General features: G+C 38.0%; 2 protein-coding genes across 4 annotated transcripts in view; both read right to left on the bottom strand.

Annotated features, from left to right (window-relative positions):
• helz (helicase with zinc finger) overlaps nt 1–13,016 on the bottom strand; it is a 45,201-nt gene extending 32,185 nt beyond the window's left edge. For both annotated transcript variants that reach the window (XM_029501655.1, XM_029501664.1), the window contains exons 1-12: nt 12,977–13,016; nt 8,772–9,014; nt 7,930–7,966; nt 7,425–7,549; nt 5,754–5,810; nt 5,423–5,471; nt 5,128–5,203; nt 4,478–4,676; nt 3,462–3,569; nt 3,200–3,341; nt 2,581–2,736; nt 2,218–2,488 (exon numbers count right to left, since the gene is read on the bottom strand). In XM_029501655.1, the coding sequence (XP_029357515.1) occupies nt 2,218–2,488; nt 2,581–2,736; nt 3,200–3,341; nt 3,462–3,569; nt 4,478–4,676; nt 5,128–5,203; nt 5,423–5,471; nt 5,754–5,810; nt 7,425–7,549; nt 7,930–7,966; nt 8,772–8,996 (1,445 nt within the window). In that variant the 5' untranslated portion in view covers nt 8,997–9,014; nt 12,977–13,016. The remainder of the gene's footprint in view (nt 1–2,217; nt 2,489–2,580; nt 2,737–3,199; nt 3,342–3,461; nt 3,570–4,477; nt 4,677–5,127; nt 5,204–5,422; nt 5,472–5,753; nt 5,811–7,424; nt 7,550–7,929; nt 7,967–8,771; nt 9,015–12,976) is intronic.
• Nucleotides 13,017–14,262: 1,246 nt separating this feature from the next.
• Nucleotides 14,263–20,959, bottom strand: psmd12 (proteasome 26S subunit, non-ATPase 12). 2 transcript variants are annotated; one of them, XM_029505624.1, is made up of 11 exons: nt 20,764–20,959; nt 20,310–20,369; nt 19,795–19,923; nt 19,346–19,453; nt 18,929–19,033; nt 17,281–17,430; nt 16,970–17,104; nt 16,687–16,799; nt 15,924–16,098; nt 15,322–15,399; nt 14,263–14,871 (listed from the first exon to the last, which is right to left on the bottom strand). In XM_029505624.1, the coding sequence occupies exons 1-11, from the start codon at nt 20,869–20,871 to the stop codon at nt 14,662–14,664; spliced, it is 1,371 nt and encodes a 456-aa protein (XP_029361484.1). In that variant the 5' UTR covers nt 20,872–20,959; the 3' UTR covers nt 14,263–14,661. The 2 variants fall into 2 exon arrangements, with proteins under 2 accessions (XP_029361484.1, XP_029361494.1); XM_029505634.1 differs by lacking the exon at nt 20,310–20,369.

Below are 20,959 nucleotides of genomic sequence, written 5' to 3'. Positions count from 1 at the left end.
CACCATCAAGAAAAGCACAGACTGGTGACAGGGAAACATTCTGTCACTTCAAAGCAGTTGTAAAAGCACAGAAAATAAAAACAACCTCCATGTATTTTGGACAAGGTCTGGAAATAAACATGAAGTAAAAATTTGTACTAAAGCAAATCCTTAAAAAAAAAAAATCTATTCAAAATGGAGCGTCACTTAAATAAAACATTGTCAGTGACAACACTAAAAAGCTGAGAAATTATTTTCACCATGTCCTCCAAATAAAAACAACTATTACCACAAAGCTTATCCATGCACAATTTTAGGTGAAAATTTAAGCATTTTTGAGGAAAAAGGACAATCCCCCCTGGTCTCTGATCTGAAATGATGAAATTGGAAGAAATATTGGCAAAAAGCCTGTGCTGGATGATTGACGTATGCAGATAAATTCATACATTCAACTTTTATTTGCAGCAGTGGTGTTACAAAACCAAAGGGACTCTTGAGGTCTCTTGTTATGGTTTTCATCAGCTTTCTGGCTATGCATTTTGACAAAAACAGACAGCACAGCACTCCATGAATGACTCCTTCCACACTTTAAATAATCCCCACATGCCTCTTGACCTCCAAGACAAGACTGCCAAATGAGAGGATGTTATCAGCAAGCAAGGAATAAAATGTAGTTTGAGATTATTCAGAGTTTTCTTTCTAAAAATACTTTGGCTCATTTAAAATGAGCTTCCAGGAGTCCATTCTTTCGCTTAAACTGACTAATGAAAAGACATAGAATTGGGCAATGCATGCATGTTTTAAAAGGTGAAGAGATTATTCACATGCACACCGCAAATTCAGCAGATAAGAACATTTGATACTACAAGTAAAAACCAGAAAGGATCCATTATCTAATTCTTCACTAAGTCAAATGCATTAAGACTCAAGTGAAACGCTCAAATTAAGAGTGAAAAAGAAAGCTGACACATTTTATTTGTTGGGGGTTGGTCACTGTACCTATGTTCCTGAATTCATTATCATAATATGCCTTGTAATCACTACCACATTTAATTTAACATGTGGAGCATGTGGCAAATATCAAAACATGCCTTAGACATAAATGCACTGAGTCAAGCTGTGTGTGAGATATACACACAGACACACAGCCAGACAGACAACGCAAATTCACAACGAAGGTTGAGTCTGACACCTTGTGGTGTGTTCCCATTTTGTAGCAGAAGAGATATATACCCAATGTCAGAGCAAGGCCATATTGGTTCATGTATTGTAATGATGATTGAACAATCAGTAAATTTATTATGTATTTTTTTTTTCCACAAAGTATGTTTAACAGCGCTGCTAGATCAAAAAGAAAAAATGCTTTCAACACATGAAATCAGACAGCAAAACTACAAAATGAAACAAATCAAGCAGCCCAAATGACAGCAACGGCTTGCCTTGGCTGAAGCGTTCAAGAAAATAAATAAGCTTTGAGCCAAAATTTGAAATTGTGGGACCGATTGGGCCTATTTGACAAGGGGAAGCTATTCCACAGTCTCCAGTCTGTTAAGTGCATAGCCACCTCTACCTAGAACTGATTAGAAGCCTTGCTGTAGCGTTATGAACCAGTTAAATTCCATTTTTTACACATAACACACATAAACATTAAAAATATTACTTCAAATCACTACTAAATATTAAATGTCTCAATCAATTTCAAAATATATTTATGAGAGTAATTATTATTTGGAGCAGAGTTACTGACAGGGAGCACATTGTACAAATCAGTCTAAATAGTCATTAAAATGCTATGTGGGTTCTTTAATACACAATTGCATTTCAGTTTTGAAAGTTTTGGTTAAAAGCTCTGGGAAAGGCTAGTCTGAGGACTCGGAATAAGATAAACAACATGATAAATTTCATTGTAGGCTTGTCACCACTTCAAGAGTTTTTCCTAAATTTTATACCTAACAACAAGGTGACATAGAGCTTTTCATTAGCAAAGTAAATTGGGCTTAAAACGGATGGATACAGATCAGATGTGTGTCAATATCTTTATCTAGCACACACAAAATTTTCTTACCCCAGGTTGTATTTTGGTGCCTACAGAATTTCTAACATATACCACCAATGTTTTTGCTATGTGTGGTGTAGGTCATACAGAGTCCACACTGAGTAATCATGGATATATTGATGTATACATTTCAGCAATCTGTTACTAGCCTAGTGAGATAAAGCATTAATTTGTATACTTACTTGCTAACTTCCTTATATTGTGCAATCTCCTCTATGTAGAGCAGGTCATGCAGTCGGGCCTGGTAGTTGTCTTTGGTCAGAGTCTTGTCCAGGACTGACTGGGTAAAAAGCTGGTCAGCCGACAGAGGGATCTGATAGCGGGAAAGGAGGCTGCGCTCCAATTCAGCCATGGTCTCATTGGGACTGAACTCTACAATGGTCTTACAGGAAGAGTCCCAGCGCTTTGCAGTCATCAGGAGTTGCTGCCTGGCTGCCATCAAATGTTCTAGGTCTGGAGTGTAAAGGGAAAGGTAGGTATATTAATGCTATGACTGTATTGGACCAATTTTCATCCATCCATTTTTGAAAATTGCTTTGCCATACCTTCAATTGAGGCAGCATCCACCATGATCCGCTGCATCAGCACGGGTTCTGAGCCAAAGTCAAAAACAACTGTCTGACGGAAGGTACCAAAGATCTCCGTGCTGAAGTTCACGGAAACCTTGTAGACACAGTTGTCCAGGCCATTGTCTGCTGCCACTGTAAGAACAGCAAATTCTTTTAAGTGTATGCAGTCCACTTGAGAGAGATATTACAAATAAAACCTGCGTGCAAATGTAGCTAAACTTAATAACTAATGTAAGATACGGGCAACATTGCAAAGCTATTCAATGCTATGCACAAATTAAATAAGCAAATATTTTAGTTTTTGTTACCTTGCCCACACAATAAGAAAGTCGAGCTGCACTTGCTTTTTGTTCAGAGTCAATGTCAATAAATAAATAAATAAATACATACATACATATATTTATGTATTTATCCATTTTATTTTCCTGAGGCCAGATATTATGCAACTTCTTTGTGTTGAAGTTGCTTTGTCAGTTAAACTCTCCTGCCGTTCAGATACAATTACAAATTAAGAGGGACATAATCAGAAGTTTAATGTAAGCATAATCTCCCCAAAAAGTGTCTTCCCTTGGGACAAAATAGGGATATGACATACATGCTGTGTCTTCTCCTGGAGTCCACTCTTGGCAGCCTTTTGGAACAGCTTGAAGCCGCTCCCCAGCTGACACACCAGTGATGAAGAAATGTGGTCGGTGGGCATCATAGAGCAGGGCGATGCGATACAGCTTTCTAGCCGGCTAGTACAAGATAGAAAAAATTCCCAAAATGAAAAAAGGGGTGTTTTGTCCAACTAATACTGGCACATTTGTTGTGAAAATATGACCGTCATTCTGTGCCATACTGAGATGTGAACCTACCTTGCAAAACAAGGAGAAAGCCCAAGAATGAGAGGATTTCTTGGTGGTGACAGTAACAGAGAGGCTGGAGCTGGTTTCCACATTCACTCCTTCTAAATAGTCACTTAGCTACAAAAAGAAGAAACACCCAAAGTTAAAAACAACGGCTTTCAAAACCATCACATATTTAACCCAATGGTCAAGAGCCAATAATGTCTTCAACTTATTAACAAAAGGTATATGAACTTTATGATTCGTGCCACTTTTTATAGTCAGTATTCAACACAGTTGCAGTGACATTTTGAGATTTTCCCCACAAGGATAAAAATTTGTACTATATTTTCTACTTATTAAGTCAAGAGTACAGTGGCCAACAAAGGCATACATGCTTCTACAGCCCAAAACACTTCCATTCCTACATGTGGCAAAATCCAAAATTATGCCAATGAAAAAACACATGAAATTCATGTGTGCATAGATTCATATTCAAGCCAAATGCACCATGTGCCGTAAAGTGCTTGATGAAGTCAAAACAACTCCATATGAACCAACAGACAACATACACAGATGCCACATCGCTGGTACTTGTACTTAAATGTCATTGCTCCACTAGGTGGGGCAAGACTAATTTTTTCAGTGGTTTATGATTTATGTGGAGAAAAAAAAAAAAATAAGAGCTTTGTCTTAAGTTACTAACAATTAAAATATTTCTCCTCCCATAGGGAGGAGAGTGTAGCAATGTTTTATATACATGGGCTGAACTGCTCATGGGATGGAAATCATCTGTCATAAGGGACTGATTAAACTAGCGCGCAAAACAAAGAGAAAGTAAAGTAAGGCAGTGAGCTAGTTAATGGATTGAAATAGGGAATTGACACTTCCCTGCTAGATATGCAAGGTTAAAGTTTTAGAGAGGATTACTGACTGCACAATACGCAAAATTTGTGTTTGTGTGGCAATTGAACACTCAGATTGACACAATTTCTGCTATATTGAAAAGACACTTTAGAATTAACGTGCACCACAGAGTCACTCACAACTTTCTCTGGGGAGAGGGAGTTCATCCACTTCTCTATCAGGGTCTCCATGTAGTTTTCAGTGAAGTGCTTGCTTTCCTGCTGTTGTTTGAGGCGGATGAGTCGTGACGCATAACGTTTCTGCCACTCCATCAGCTCCTCCTGCGAGTGGGCTGATGTACACTGTGCTCCATACCGACACAGCCCCTGCTCCAAGTACCTAATCAAAGGCAAGTGGCATATGCGGAAGCGGTGCTAAAACAACCAACTAATAATAAATAGCACCAATTTGAACTGATAACTATAAATTTTGCATTATGAATTTATGAAGGAGATGAAACATTTGGTTGTTGTAGATTCCAGAGGAAAACTTGCTGTATTTGTATAATTCATTGAAGGGTTAGGGTCAATGAATGGCAACAAAAATGCCAAGAAACTCTTTATCAGAAGGTTCATAGTGACAGGTTCACAAGAAAAGGCCAACAAATTTGTTGTTATTCATCTGCACAAATCTCCTTCTTTCATTCTTTGTTAGAATTTGAAAAGGACTCCTAAAAAATTAATACAGATTCATTTGAAATCCAAGGCAAATTTTTTTCCTCAATATTGTCAATGAAAAATGTATTCTTTATTACTTAAAATTGTTTGCAAATTATTTAATGTTCTGTTACCTTTTACAGAGGGTGTACTCTTCGCTGCTAGTGACTCCTCTGGGAGGAGGCCTGAACTGCCAGCCATCTTGAACCTCTGTTAATGCACACAGCCAAGTGGTCAGTCAAACAATAAAATGATATGGGCTCCAGCCACCTGTTTAGTATGTGCTCAGGCTTCCAACAGGAAACCCAAGTCGATAATTCTATCAACTGGACTTCAGTTCAAGAAGCTATTTTTGGAACCAGCCTCACCGTCATTCTTTTCAAAGTTGAAGGAGGTAGTGAAATCAACTCATGCAACAGATTTGCTTACCTTCTTCCTGGTCATCTGTGTATTCTGGTGCCATGTCCCTATTCATAGCCTGACAGAGATGGGGTAGATTCAAAAAGATTACCATCTTGTCAACTGTTAACTGCTAACACACAGAAGCTGTTTGAACACTAAACTGATAACAGTCAAACAAGCAATAAATTCAAGACAGCTTCAAACCGGACAAGAGAAATAACTAAGTTACTGTTGGAGTCTGACCATTAGCCATCTTTAGGACTCCTGCCTGCAAACATTAACCCACTGCCAAAAGATATGAACAAAAATGGACAGGAGGCTATAGTAAGGTAACAGCCCCAAATCACCTGACACTTACCTCTATTTCTGAGAGGAGCATTTTTAATCTGGTCAGGTCTTTTGCGACGATGCCATTCTATGAGAGGGAGAAGACAAAACATCTTCGTAAAGAAACACTGTCAGTGGTGTATTGTCATTAGTGTATTGGATGTCCTGCTAATAATTGAACCTCTGGTACCAAGAATTTATCACTTGAAATACTGCCATCACTTCGATGATGAAAGATTTTTCCTAATAGATAATTTAATTCACAAAGGATATAATAAATATGAAATTATGAATTTATCATATGGCTTTGTGAAAGACAGCTGTGGATGACATGCTGGTACAATAACAAATTGGTTAGACGTGAGTAAAGACATCTTTGAATCCTGGCTAACTATCTGTTTTTTTTAAGTGAGAAATGCCCTACCATTGTTTATTAGTTTGTAACCTTACTTCTTATGCCCAGATCCAATCAGGAATTCCCTAGTACTGATTTTTAAACCAATGTACAAGCCTAATTTCTATCACCTGAATGCTGCCAAGCCTTTCGACTCCAAAGAAATTAAACAAAGAATCACTTACTGGCTTGAATGAAATTTAAGGTAGGGTACATCTTTGGAGCTGTTAAAGGCATGTAAACATACTTAAAATCACACTCTAGGGAACAGCTAAGCTGTGCTGAGTTTGGAGTGCACCAGCACCACTCAGGGCTGAGAAGTAGCAAAATAAATGAGAAAAGAAACAAGAATTCACTGTTTTCTCTAGTGTTTCCATTCTAATTCTGAAGTAATGTATTTCTCTTCCTGAGAAAAAGGCATTGATTATTTATTTATTAATTGTTTCATCAACTTTTAGGGGAAAAAAAAAACAAAACAAAACAAAAAAAAAAAAAAAAAAAACACAGGAAGAATTCAAGATATAAAAAAAAAGAGCAACTTAAAAGTAGTGCATAAAAAGTGGGAGTTAAAAAAAAAAGAAAAAAGAAAGAAGTAGGGCAGTAAGAAGTGGAAATATAATCAGTCCAGACTGTGTCCAAATAATATGACATCAAGAAAGATTGGGGAGAAACCTGCCTAAAAAGTAGGACTGCATAAAAATTTTATATGACCTTGGGGCCAAGTTCTGCGTATATACGTGTGCGTACGTGTGTTTGTGTGTGTTGCAGTGGGCAGGAAGTGGTTTGCAAAAAGGAGAAGAGTGGAGCTGGAGGAGGCACCTTGGCAGCAAAATGCATGTTGATGTATAAAGACAGTGGTTAGAATAAGCTAAGGGAAGGCCAGAGAAGTCAGAGGGAAGGGAAAAGAAAAAAATGGGAAAAGCACACACACACCAATATAACAAAGCACACATTAATGCTCATGTGGCCCTTTTTTGATCCAATATTTTTTCTATCAATATTTGTAATTTCATCTAATGTTCACCATATGTGGGAAACTTTTTGGATGCATCTTAAACCATTAAATTACTTTGGATTGCCCATATGTTTCTATTATAACTTTTCCAATGTATTGAAATGACTTTTGTAAACACAAATGACATAGGAGTACAGAAAAATGAATTTCATACCCTGTATTTGACATTACTGGAGAATCTAACATTAATTTAGGACAGGAAAAACTTGATCTCATCAAATATAATATTCAAGCCTTAAATCCACTGTGTCTAGTTATTACACATAATTATATACATTGTTGATGAATCATACCATTGGCTCTCCATACAAGGCTTTAGAGAGGATGTTGGCCACCTCCTGCAGGCTGCCATCTACCAGCATGGAGCGCAAGCTGGCCTGTAGCGAACCGTCTCCTCTGGCAATCTCTTCTACCAGGACTAGGACAAAGCAAAAAGCACAGAGGGAACAGGTAGGAGATCATATTTGGCTCTGTCAATGATTAACACTTACTGTCACTGCAGCAGAGACATTTTTCATCATTTGAACTAAAGGCCAATTACTGAACAAATTTTTTTGCCTTACGTTTCATTTCTGATTTGATGTAACGACATTAACAAAACAGATATATAGGCATCTGTTCAATAAAGCTCAGCAAATCAGACCCCACTTAAAATTCAGTCAGCTATACAAAGACCAAGCCATGATAAAACTAAATGCCTCCCACCCGTACACTGTTTAAACCAATCCAAAAAAAAAAAAAAAAAATTAAAAAGACTATATACTATCAGCATATGGCTCAAATTTGAATTGCTCTCACCATGTTTGCAGTCCTCATCTGCTTCATCATAGTTTTTCTGTTGATAGAAGAAAGAAAATGTAGATAAGTGGTAGCCATAACAAATGGGAATACTTTGTGTTTGAGGGTCAAAGCTTCACATAAGTGCCAAGAAATGGCTATCTTTGACTCACGATGGAGTCCTTCACACTATCATTACAGGCCTTAAGTAGTTTCCATAATCTTAGGGCTTAAGTAACTGGTATAATTTTAGTCCACTGGGCAGATAACAGAGTACCACAGAGAGAAAAACTGAGTTTATTGTTCTCATTTCCATCAATTTCTTCATGCTATTTTACCCAGTAATTGGAAGTACAACAGTGAATTTATAGTCCATTGATCAGTCAGTAGTATTTCAGTGCCATGCATTTATTATTTAGAACTGGGTGAGAAATTGTTCTAGAGAGGTTGATGGTTATTTGACAGTGTGTTCTCCCTCAAATAAATCTCTCCATGCCTTCCATCAAAGAAACAGTCCTACATGTGTACTGCACAACAATCTAACTGTGATTGCCTGGAAACCTGGAAAGCAAATGCAAGCTATAAAGCAAAAACAGTGAATGTGGGTCTGTGTGTGTTACACAGAGAAACACAGGAACACATTCCTTTCACACACACTTTAAAAAGTAAAGTATTTAAAATTATTTATATGGAGGTGCAAGCATATGCTAACAATGTCACGTCGTGCTAAAAAGAAGGGTGTCTTGAGAAGCATCATAGCGAAACATGTTAATTTAAAAAAAAAAAAAAACAAAAAAAAAAACTTTTGCACATTTACAGCTGAATTTTAGCTGACTTGTGCTTGGTACTACAATTGCCCTCACCAGCTGCAGGAAGGCAGCAATCCGGTATAGCAGGGCACGGCTGCGGAGGGACCCAGGGGCAGCAAGGGATGTAGGGCTCAGCTGGACAGGGGCACTGGAGGATGGGGCTTGGGACACAAGGACCACCAGGGCGTCTGTGCAGTGGCTGACTGCCGCCTCGTACTCCCGCCTGACTAACGATCTGCTGGCTTCTTCACATGACTTCTCCGCTCTCCTGTCCGCCATGACTCAGGGACAAAACGTCTGGAAGAAAACCAAAGAACTTATTTTTAATCAATTGGCTACCGTCACCTCAACAGAAACGTTGGTTACGAGCAATGTATTGAGTGAAGGAAGGTGATACTTGTTGTATCTCCTAAGCTACTAGTTGAGCACAGAACAGAAGATGAATCCATAATTACACTTTTCAACAGTGACAGACACATGAAATTTTTACATTAGAGTGCATCCAGTTATTCCTGTCTATCTCTTTTATAAGGCCATTTGTGCAAATCAAAGCCAAGCAGAGTTCCATATACACAAGGAGAATATTTTCCATAACATCTTTATAGTAGATAGTAGGCAACCCTACTTTTGTTTGTTTGTTTCAAAAATATTGATATATTGATATATTTCATATATATATATATATATATATATATATATATATATATATAAAAAACAGCAGAGGAGCTAACTGTCTGGTGTCATCATAATCATAATTGTATAGATATAGATAATGCAATATAAACTGGCTTTTTAGACGATAATGTGATGCGCAGTGCAGTGGCAGCCAATGCAAAAATCACCAAAGTATGACACTTCCTAGGAACAGAGCCAAATGATCAAAATTATTTATCAGCTATGATCTGCAATTCAGACCATCATATTTTGCTATAACCTGCTACTATAAATTCCACCAGCTACACATCCAGTGACGGGACTGGTACATTTAAGTATATGTACAAACTGCCAAAACAGCGTGCACTACCTGATAAAGGATAAAGGATCAGGATTCTTATTTCATATCTGGGTCAATATCGATGTGTTTATTTGTACAAGTTATTCTTACAACTTTAATTTTAACAATACAAAGTTTTATGTCCCTGACACAATGCTGCAAAAATAAATATGGAGGTAGATTCAGCGGGTCATGTACCTGATTTTTTTTTTTTTTTTTTTGCAGGGGGTGGGTAGCAAGAGACATATTTAAAACACATATTCATTCTCAAGCATAAGAAAAATTGTCTGGTTCTGTGTGGGGGAGTTGTGTCTGTTTGTAGGTGGTGTGTGGGGATCTGGCTACGTATTAAGGTATAATTAGTACCGGGGACTAAATTTGATTCAGACAAATTCATGTGCTTGTCTCTGGGTGAAGTCAGTATGCTTCTATTATACTTTATATGAAGGAAAATTTAAGAACTGCTATACTAACTTATAACCCTGAGATTCCAATTAACTATACCATAACAGTGGTATAAGCCAAATTATGAATACATCGTATTTGTGGCCTACTGAGCATTGCACTTTATGATTCATCATAGTTCTCCTATTTAATATTAAGTTTACTATTTACCCCAGAAACCTGCACCCACCATTTCATACCTAAGCCAAGCACTGTCCATCCCATGATAAATCAAAGCATAAAAACAATATAACACTGCCTGGCCAGTTCATATTAGCAGAGGTTCATCCCAGGTCAATGGTTTAGTCTGACAGGGGATGCTTTCCCTTGACATGGCGCTTCAAGACGTATTAACAGACAGTTGATGCAAGTTTTAGTTTAGTGTAAATGCCAACACAGAGTAGCATGGCTCCAGCAGCCTTTCAGTCATCTTTGCCAAATTACAAAAAGCCACAGTGCAACTATATGTTTACAAGAAGCAGCAATCCCTCCTTCGCACCAGCCAGCATGGATCAAGATAGAGGAGGTATACCATGACTGGTGGGGGAACACTGCAAATGCTCAACCTTGGCCAATGGCCTAGTAACTTTGAGTCCTATAGTTACTTCACTGGTTTTACTAACAGCAATACATCTTATCTCAGAGTAGCAGAGAAATAGCTTTGATCACATAAATTCTACCCAGAAAAAGCCTCATTAGTGTTATTATAGGCTAAGATAGCTGGCAAAACAAACTTTAGGTTGCTAATTAAAATTCCAAAACAGTTAGCTGTTACTGAATTTCCATTCAAGCAAAACAACAAAGTCTGGAATTCAGCTTTTGACTATGACGGCTCAAATTATAATTGAACAAAATTTTTGTGACAGATAGAACTTTATGATGTGAGCACACAGCCAATGTATGTTAAAACAGCAGTATAGCAAAAAACGTCAAACCTCAAAAAATCTCAACCTCAACCTCCGCCCCCCCCCAAAAAAAAAAAAAAAAAAAAAAAAAATCACAAAAAAATCTCACCTTCTGGAAGAAATTGACTTTTTGTGAGAGAAAGGCCTATTAAGACATTTTATTTCTATGCAATAAGAGAAAAATGCATATTAAACTTAATTTTGTAATAAAAACTTGCAAGACATCTTTCACTTCTTGAGCGCAGGGCAACAAGTAACTATGGTTGTTACAGCCGCTCTAACCCAACAGGCACATCATCTGAGACAGCCTACTGTTGTTCATGCAGACTAATTCCTCAGTTAATCTACAGTACTTGTTGGAAGACAAATGACAGACACATGAAATAAATTATACCTTACTGAAGCACACATATCCTCACACAGAAACTACATTGGTCTGAACAAACTGAAAATTGTGAATGATGTAAGTAGGTAATACTGTTAGAATAGAGGTGGTCAATCATGTTTTCTACAAAGGTGAATTGCAACCAAAATTATAATATTCAGAGGAGAAACAACAGTAATAGTATAGCTGATGAAAACACTGCATGACAAACTATCCCTTTATACAATGCACTGGAAACGGGCCAAATAGGACAAATAATATTGCTGCACCCCTGACACTGTAATAGCACATCTGCACTTAAAAGACTGCTGCATGTGCCTGCACCAATCTGTAAATAGTATTTACAATGCACCGGCACCAAAAGTTTTAGGGGAAAAAGTGTGATATTTCAGTGCCTTTAAAAAGTGTGCTTTGACCAAATAGACAGACATCTCAAGGCATTATTGCTGTAGTGACAACAGTGTTTACATTTTTCATTGATTTCATTGATTCATTATACACTGTATATAAATAGCAATGGTTATACTGTGTGTAACAAGACAAATGAAGCTTAAAGGGACAGAAATACAGGTTCTGTGACTTGATCACTGGAAAAAAAAAACCAACATAGATAAGTCTTGTTTTAAAGCAGCATTTACTCCAATGAAAAGAGGTCACTTCATAAACTATGCAGTGTCTCTCTGTGACTGTGGGAATAGCCCTTACCTAATGTTTTTGCTGGCGAGTCAGCTACTTCATAGAGACTACATCAAATAGTTTGGCGGGATGCAAACCACTTGTCTAGTCTTTTGGACCTTACAAAAGAGACTATAGCCTCGCCTGCAGCACAGTCTACTCTATAGCTGTTTCTATAGCTGAGGATAGCTGCAAAAGACCATCGCCTGCTATTCATCCTGACATAACGTTATTTGGCTTGGCAGCATCGTTAGCAGCTACGCGAAGAAAGCGGCTTAAAAAAAAAAGAAGAAAACTTGTGGATGTCTCTGCCCCGTATAGAAATGATCAAGAGAGCATACTCGAGACAAACGCTGGAAATGACTTGTTTCGTCCCACTGTTGTTTGTCTGCTAAACTTGTCATGACTGTTGCAAGTCAGAGCGATGACGGCAGCGTTACAAAGCCCCGAAAATGTCCCCACGGTGTAGGTTAACTCACCCTTCGCATTTTCACGGGGTAAACAGTGTTGCCACACTAGCCAGGGTACGTGCAGCTAACAGCTAGCCTGCTAGCCAAAACACGGCCTTTCTTGGCACCAAACTGGCGAGCTAACAACAAGAATAGCTGGCTGGTTTGTTAATGTTAGCAAGAGAGCTAGCTAGCTAGCTAGTGCTCGCCGAAACAAAACGGGTCGGGGCCTGTAATTTTGCCACGGTGTTTTGGGCGCATATAACGGACGTGACATCGTGTTGTTATCCATGCATGAACTCAAAGCGTTCGTCAGTATCCCAATGATTCGTGAAGGGGATTCGTGTCAGTGGCTGTGCAACCCAAAAGATAACTAAAAGGGCTGAAAATGGGAAGTCAACACTTACCTAGCTTTACTTTCTACGCCATCTTGGATCCACTTGTCAGACCATCGCAAAGCATAGTGGGATGTACTGATCTGAAGGTTGAGGGGACTGCGTGTGTGCGTGCGTGCGTGCGTGCGTTTGATGGTCTAGTCCTGGTTTTAAGGTTCAGGTTCAGGTTAGGATTAGTTTCAGGGGTGAAGGAGAGGGGATCTTAAATTGCTTAAATTGCAAAATCGCTATATTTTGTGCAGCTTGATAGAACTGATCTTAAAACAGCATAAAAGTAAAAAAAAAAATTATATCTTGGATCTGCACCCATTCTCTACAAGTGGGTAGGTAAACAATCACTTCATTTGTAATTACTGGGGATGAAAGACAGAAATATCAAAATGAGGCTTATTTTCTGTTACAAGTGACAGGGTTTAAAAAAAAAAAAGGTGAATTTAAACAGAACCAAAATGATGTAATTAGTAATTGAATGTAATATAAATGTAGGGAAGGTTGAAACAGATGATGTCAACCAGAGGATAATGACTTAAAGAGGAATAATACAATAGTGCACATATCTGTCTGCAGGGTTGAATTATGCAGCCCTCTTTATGTCACTGAGGGAAAAGCACGGGTGTGTTCAGTGACATGAATTCGTGACTGGAAATTGTATGCTCTCCGAAACAAGGTATGGCTGAGCACATTTACTGTGTGGAAGTGAAATGGGTTTGCCACAGTTTGCACAGCTTCAAGTGTATATATGTATGTGTGTATGTGTATGTATATATATATATATGCCACCATAGTTTTTCCTCATATATATTTTCACAGCAGACTTCTTCATATTTAGTAGTACAATTATGCCATCTAATTGGACTATAGATATTGTTAAGGTATTGTTTAAGTCCAAGTTCGAACAGTTAAAATGGCTGCTATAATGCTTGAAGAACATTGCTTTAATCAAATTCCTATATGTAAGTCACTGAGCAGCAAATCCGTTTTTATTAAAATCAATGAACACTAAATTAATTTGGCTCAGAAACTAGAAATATAAACAGATCGTAAAAAAGTCTGTGTGTGCCATAGAAGCTGTAATACAATGAGCATTAAGAATTGAAACTAGAAAACATACCAATAAAGGTGGCTATGTTGTATTGGGTGCTTTTTACATTATATATATAAAAAAAAAAAAAAAAAGTAACATCTTCCACTGGGCACTGGTGATCAGATCACCTAAGTGATGTCCTATCCTGTCTGATCTTGTCAGATCAGCTTCAATGTGCCATGACATAGGTACAAAATTTACATACAATAGTTAATCAAATGTGAGGAGTTTATTGTTTATATGGCTAAGTATACATTTACAAGAGATTTCAGCCAAGTTTTCATACAGCGAAGAGCAACATGTTTGAAGGCCCAGTCTTTGCTAACACTAACAGATGGATGAAAATGACGGGGTTTCTTATGTATGTGTCAATGCTTTACCGGCCAGTAAAAAAAATTAGCAAAGTTGGGGTGCTATGTATTTGCTGCAGTCTTTTCTCTAATTACAGTACCAGTCAAAAGTTTGTCCAAGTGTGTCCAAACCTTTGACAGGTACTGTATATGATACTGAAATAATGCTGCATTGACAGTTCACTAATATGTTGTATATTCAAAAACATTCCCACGTTAGAAAAAACAAATATTGACCAAGACAAAAACTATCGCACTCCTTTTCACTGTAGGTTGTGGATCATCTCCTCCTTGGCAATGAGATGTGTGGTCTTGTTGACCAGAGACATGAGGGAGTTGAGTTTGTGCGACCAGTCGTTGAGCAGGTCATTGGGGTCTTTGGGCCTCTGAAAGTTAATGATGCCAGCCAGCCGGTCCACCTTGGCATAGATGGTCTTGTTTACAACTAAGTTGGAGAGGAATTCCTCGGATTCCTGACAAAATCACGACAGATATTGGGTTAATCGCTTTCAAAACTTCCCTTAGTGAGTCAAAATACAAAAAATTACTTCTGTTACAATCCAAAGGTACTGAACAAGATTGTATTAATCTGTGAGATAAATTATCTTATAGTATGATATCACATTTAGAATTTACTAAAACTTAATGAATGATTTCATGAATTTGCAATTTAAGCATTGAGAGAGGGCCATAACCAACCATATCATTCAGAATACTTTCATTTTTTTTATGAATTTTTGTGAAACCATAACCTACCTAAGACATGGGATTCATCAATTAACCAATGATTATTCTTTTATTCTTTTACATTTTGAAAGTCAAAATGCAAATAATGCTGGGAAAATATAGAATGAGCATATGATCCAACAGCATTCGTTCTCCCTTTACTATTAGCATGCGCTACATAATAAAAAATTGTTTACATCAATGGAGAGGTCAAGGAGTCCAGCCATCCTCTTCATTGTGATTCTGGTGTAATACTTGGCCATTATTCTGATGTTCTGGGGAAAGTGGAGAATTTCATTACTATACACATATGTATCAGCAGGACAATATTTAGAACTTGGCATCTTTAAGGTGACAACAAAACCGCAGCAAAACATATTCATAACTGAATCTTAACTATCATAAATGATACAATTTGAAAGCAGGTCCATATTGGACATGGCTTTCAATTTGTTTACCTGCTGAATATGTAGAGCTTCTCTAGTCGCTCCTTCATTTTCCCATGTTGCTTATGTAGCACGTATATTGCATAGCAAAACCACATATCAGTGGTTTCACAGGCATATTCTGCACGGTCTGTGCATAATTGTGCATATCTAAGTAACATTTCAGATTCTTTTATAATTATTACATTCAAATTCATAAAATTACTATGCCACAAAATTTTGTACAAACTTTATGAGGAGAATGCCAGATGAATTGTTTGGGCAGTCAAGGAAAAGAGGAAAACATTTGATTAATTTGACCTCTGTACGTATCAACTCCAACTAAGAAGACCAGACTTGATTGTGTGACTTACATGCTCCACAACTCTGTTCTTCAGATCCTTCCACCTCTTCTCCCCCTCTTCTGAATAAGAGAAGACGTCTGTGGCAGGGCTGTCAGGTGAACCCTCTCTCAACTCCTTCCCATAATCTTCCACCAGGGAGGCCCAGCGCATCAGCTCCATCGTGGTAAACTGCTTCAGAAGGTCCCTGACAATAAAGGAAGAACACAGAGAGAATTTATGTTCACGTCCATTTGTGACAGTTCCCAAGGTGACTTTGCCTTATGTGGCATGAAAAGGCAATAATTTGCTGATCACACTTAAAAATCTTCAGCATGCCGATGTGCCACTTTGTACAATTAATGGTCAATTCCGGTGACCTTTGCAGGATATATATTTGCCTTAGTGATCTCTATAAATATCAGTGTTTCCTCTACATTTATTTAAGAGTGTCAAGCTGTTTAAGAGTTTATTTATTTTCATTAAAATTCATTAAATTATAATTATTTTTTTACATTCAGCCTTTATCTGACATTGTATATGGCTGAGATGTATAGGTTGCAGTGGTTGTAAGGGGAAAAAGCCATTTTCAACTGGCCAGCCAATAAATAGGTTGTAAAAGTTAAATCTGCAGTCAAGTGTCATTTGTTTATTCCACCATGGCCCCCTGGAGAGCCTGCCGCTGCTGCTGAAAAAATTCCTATTAAGAATTCAAGCCCAAAATCACACCACAATGTCTTTGGCTTATATACTTAAAGTGGACTTAATAGATCAAGCTGCACAAAGTATTTCTTACTTGTACTTGGGGATTTCTTCAAGTTTCTTGTCTGCACTGATTCTGTGCACAAGGTCTGACTGCTCATTATCATAAGGCGAAAGAATCACGTACAGCACCACACTCTTCAGGGCCTGAAACACAAATGTATTAAGTGTTTTTCAGCACAACGCTCAATTGTAAATATATTAATTTTGAAGCAGATATATAGATGTTTTTACTGTTACAAGTGAGCAATCAAAATTGCAAATACAATTATTCCTCAACAGCCAATCTACTGCCAGCAAGAATGACGAAAATATACCTGTTGCCATTTGCTGCTGTCCTCCAAGATGCAGGGGGTGTCATAAATAGCGCGGTAGTGTTTGCAGATAGACAAGTAGGAGCCTTCGTGTTGGTCTACCTGAATCATGAGGTTGTAGTACTTCAGTTTTGACTCCTAAACATCCAAGGGGACAAAAAGGAAGAGTTGGCATTCAGTTACACCAACCTATTCATTGTAGATCCATCTAAATTGCTTCCAAAACCCTGCTATATAAGTGGACATGGAGAAAAACCATCAAGAGCTTTCAAAGGTGTGCTAAGCAGCATTTAACATTAATGTATTTATTTTACCTCTGTGCCCTCCTCTTGGAAGAACTTGGTGTTTATCTTCTTGCTGATGATTTGGGTGCGAATGTAATCCTTGACAGCAATGCAAAGCCTCATCTGTTCCAGGATAAATTCCACCTTCTCCTTTTTCTCCATGGATCCATAAGTCTCCACCTAAGTCAGGGAAAACAATAAATTGTGAGTACTTTTATGGTACTTATTGGGAGTGTGTGCCAAAAACCCCCCCCCAAAAAAACAAACAAACCGATTCATATGAGAATTGCGATTCTAATTCACTACGATGTCCCAAAATCGAAAAAAAATAAATAAAAAAAAAAATAAATTAAAAAAAAAAAATAAATCTGTAGGCTGTCTGCCTCCATTTTATATGTGGGACGTCCTGACATCACCACGGAGCCGGTTCTGGAACATAATGGAGCAAAGAGCGATTCAACCGGCACCGTCCTCGTTGAAGGCAAAGATTTGGACTCATTTCGGTTTTTACCTAGAACCCTATAAAATCTGTTTTATTTTTTCTCAAATTCCATTTTAATTTTACCAATATGGTGTTTTGTTTTTTTTGGGATTTTTTTCTGAGAATTCCGCTTATAGAATTTTACACAAATTTAACCCAGAGACAGTTTTTTAAGTAATGAAATATAGACAATTTCTTCAAAACTTTAATGCTTCCACACATTTAAGCAAACACATAAACAATAAAATAATGAAACATATGTTCCACAACTTTGGTTCGGTCTCTGGTCTAGGCACTGGTCACCGTTCCTTGCTGTAGCCCAGTCCATCACTCGTTACCAATTAACCTAGATATGCCCCCACCAGGAATCGAACCGCACCCTTCTTGCAGAGAGACAGCACTAACCACTACGCCACTGTGCTGCTCATAGGTAGGGGGTGTGCATTATTAGTGACCCCCTGTGGAGCATTTTCCTGACAGATACATTCCTTTTTATTCTAGGAAAAAAAATGTTTATGTAAAATGTCAGTCAGTTCTGTTATTCCGTGTTTATAATGAATTACGTTTTTTATGCCCAATTCCTAATTTACCGAATGCCCAGGATGACCAAGCTTGACATGACCTTCACAGTGTGCAAGGTTTGCAAAATGAGGGAGCCACGTTGAACTGCACTCTCTTTTTTTTTTTTTTTTTTTTTTATAAAGAGACACTTTTATTTTTGGTACTTAAGCAATATGTGATGTTGTTTTTATGCAACACTTGCAACAATCCAATCTAAGCATGGATAAATGTTTCAAACTTAATAAATGTGAAAAAGACACTTTAATATCTCCATTTGTTATTCTGTCGTGCAAAGCAGACTGGAGTAGATCATGAGGATCCTTTGCACACCTTTAGATTTAAGCAGACATTATTATGAATCAAATCGTTTTGAATTGAATCGAAGCCCCAAAAATCTGAATCTAATCGAATCGTGATATAGTAAAAGATTCCCACCCCTAGTACTTACACAGGCTAATACACCCTAACCCTAACCCTTTAATGTTTAGTTCGATGACAGAAATATCAACGTGGCTAAATTTATTTCCACAAGAATCAATTTCTTTTAAATACCATCACCCATAGATATGTTCCCTTTTGTTCTGACAACTTTTTCCTCATCTTAAAACTTGGAAGAACAAAAAGACAACGTCTTACCTGCAGTTCTTGGAGAATGGAGGCAGCCTCTTTGACCTCTCCACTCTGCTCCTTGATGCTGGCCAGGGTCTTTGTTAGCCTTGCACGCTCAATTTCCACATAGATCTGTGAGATTTTGTGAGAGGGATAATTTAACTAAATACCGTTTCCATCGTTACAACGCTGTTACTGATGATTACACGGGACGTGTTAATGTAAATGAGATTATTAAATTGTTGTCACCACCGGCTCTATGAGCCTAAGAAGAGCTGCATTTTTTTTTTGGTGCCTCCTCTTTCATAATTTACCTGCTATTTTCAAGACACCACCCCATCTCTCAGAATGCAGTACTTAACATTACGTGTGAAATCCACATGAATTACCTTTTGTGTCTAGTTAACATTACTGTTTCATAACACAAAAAGACCTTCCACTAACCTTGCCAGCAGTCACAGTGCGAAGTGTGTCAATGAGTCTCAGCTTAATAGTCAGATCGGTCACAGCATCCACATACTTGTAACATTCTTGAACCATTTTGGCAACAGCCTGAGAAGATAGAAAACACGGGAATTAAATGCAGGCCTGAGTATTGACAGTCTTATAAAACAATGACAGCAGCAAGTCATCTTTGTTTGAAATTATATAAAAATAGTTGATTATAAGTTAGATACAGGTATTTTTCAGATATTTCTTTACCACTCAGAAGATTATTTACAGATGTGGAGGTGGGGGGTGGAATCAAAATATATGATTTATGATATATATGAAGTGTGCACATTCTACTGAGTAAAAATAAGTCAGTGTTTACGAATAACAACAAACTTTTAAAAAGTGAGACAGAGAATATATTTGGACACAGATGATTATGGGAAAAAGAGGCATTTAACCTGTTTGAGCTGACTCCTCCTTTTGGTGAGCAACATGATGTTTTCATTCAGGGCGTCCCAGTCCTTGGCTTCATAACACATCTGGACCACAGCCACCAGTATTCTGGAGGTGGACACCATGTCTGATGCCTGAGCAAAGTTTGAGGGTAGATAGGTAAACACGTGGACTAAAACATGTAAACAATTACACAGTTAAGTGAGTTGATTATCTAAATTTCCATTTCTTCATTGCTGTAAATGTAGCTGGTCTTCGGATATCTTGTTTAATTCTGTTGTATTATGGAAAAGAATCGCACCAACTGTTGCTGCTGTGGGTTTCTGAGTCTGATTAATGGGCAGTTACACTACTTCAAGCCAGTTCAGGCAAATAATCACAACATTGAGTATTCGACAATGACTTAACTTACAATTTAACAGGGAGTGGGGGGAAAATGCCAGTTCATATCCTGAAATCATATCGATGATGCTCTCAACTGAGGATAACCAATGATATATGAACAAAAACATTGACTTACTGTTCTTGTTTGCTTCTCCAATGACAACAAGCTCTCAATGGCCTCCTGCAGTTTTCCGTCCTGCAACAGAAAAACACACAATCTCAGCGTCGGTTGTCTTTAATTCCACTTTTAAACAAAAAAATGTTAATTTAAATGTTTTTATTTCTCACTGTTGCAAACACTTTCGCGTTGCTAGCAAGCTAGCCATGTTGCCAATGACATGGCTGCTAAGATTGCTACCATGCTAGCGAGCGTCAAACAAAAATAAACTGGTATATAGCAGTAACAGCCGCCACAGAAACATAGTTAAGTTAAATATACGTCAAAATTTATGCGATACTGCCATTCAATGCGTCACTTATACAAAGTTTCCCTGTGTGACATACGACGTGAGCGTTAGCCTGAATGCTAACGCAGTGATCCTGGATCACCATGACTCAGCCGGCGCTGGCCTCTTTCTCTCTCCGCTTACTTTGGCCATTTTCTCGCACTCCGGGAGACGCTCGTCTACAGTTGAACTGTAGTCGATCTCCATCTTCACCATCCTGCCATCGGACCGTTCAGATCGCTCCTCGGACATGTTTGCGGTCTACAGCGACAATAATGTACGGGGGCTTTCTTTCCTCAAGGCTCCACTCAGCCGGACGCCAGCAAACACTATTTTTCCT

Source organism: Echeneis naucrates, chromosome 1 (genome assembly GCF_900963305.1).
Source record: "Echeneis naucrates chromosome 1, fEcheNa1.1, whole genome shotgun sequence".
Taxonomy (NCBI): Eukaryota; Metazoa; Chordata; class Actinopteri; order Carangiformes; family Echeneidae; genus Echeneis; species Echeneis naucrates.
The sequence above is the reverse complement of the archived record's forward strand: the minus strand, read 5'-3'. Positions and strand labels throughout refer to the sequence as shown.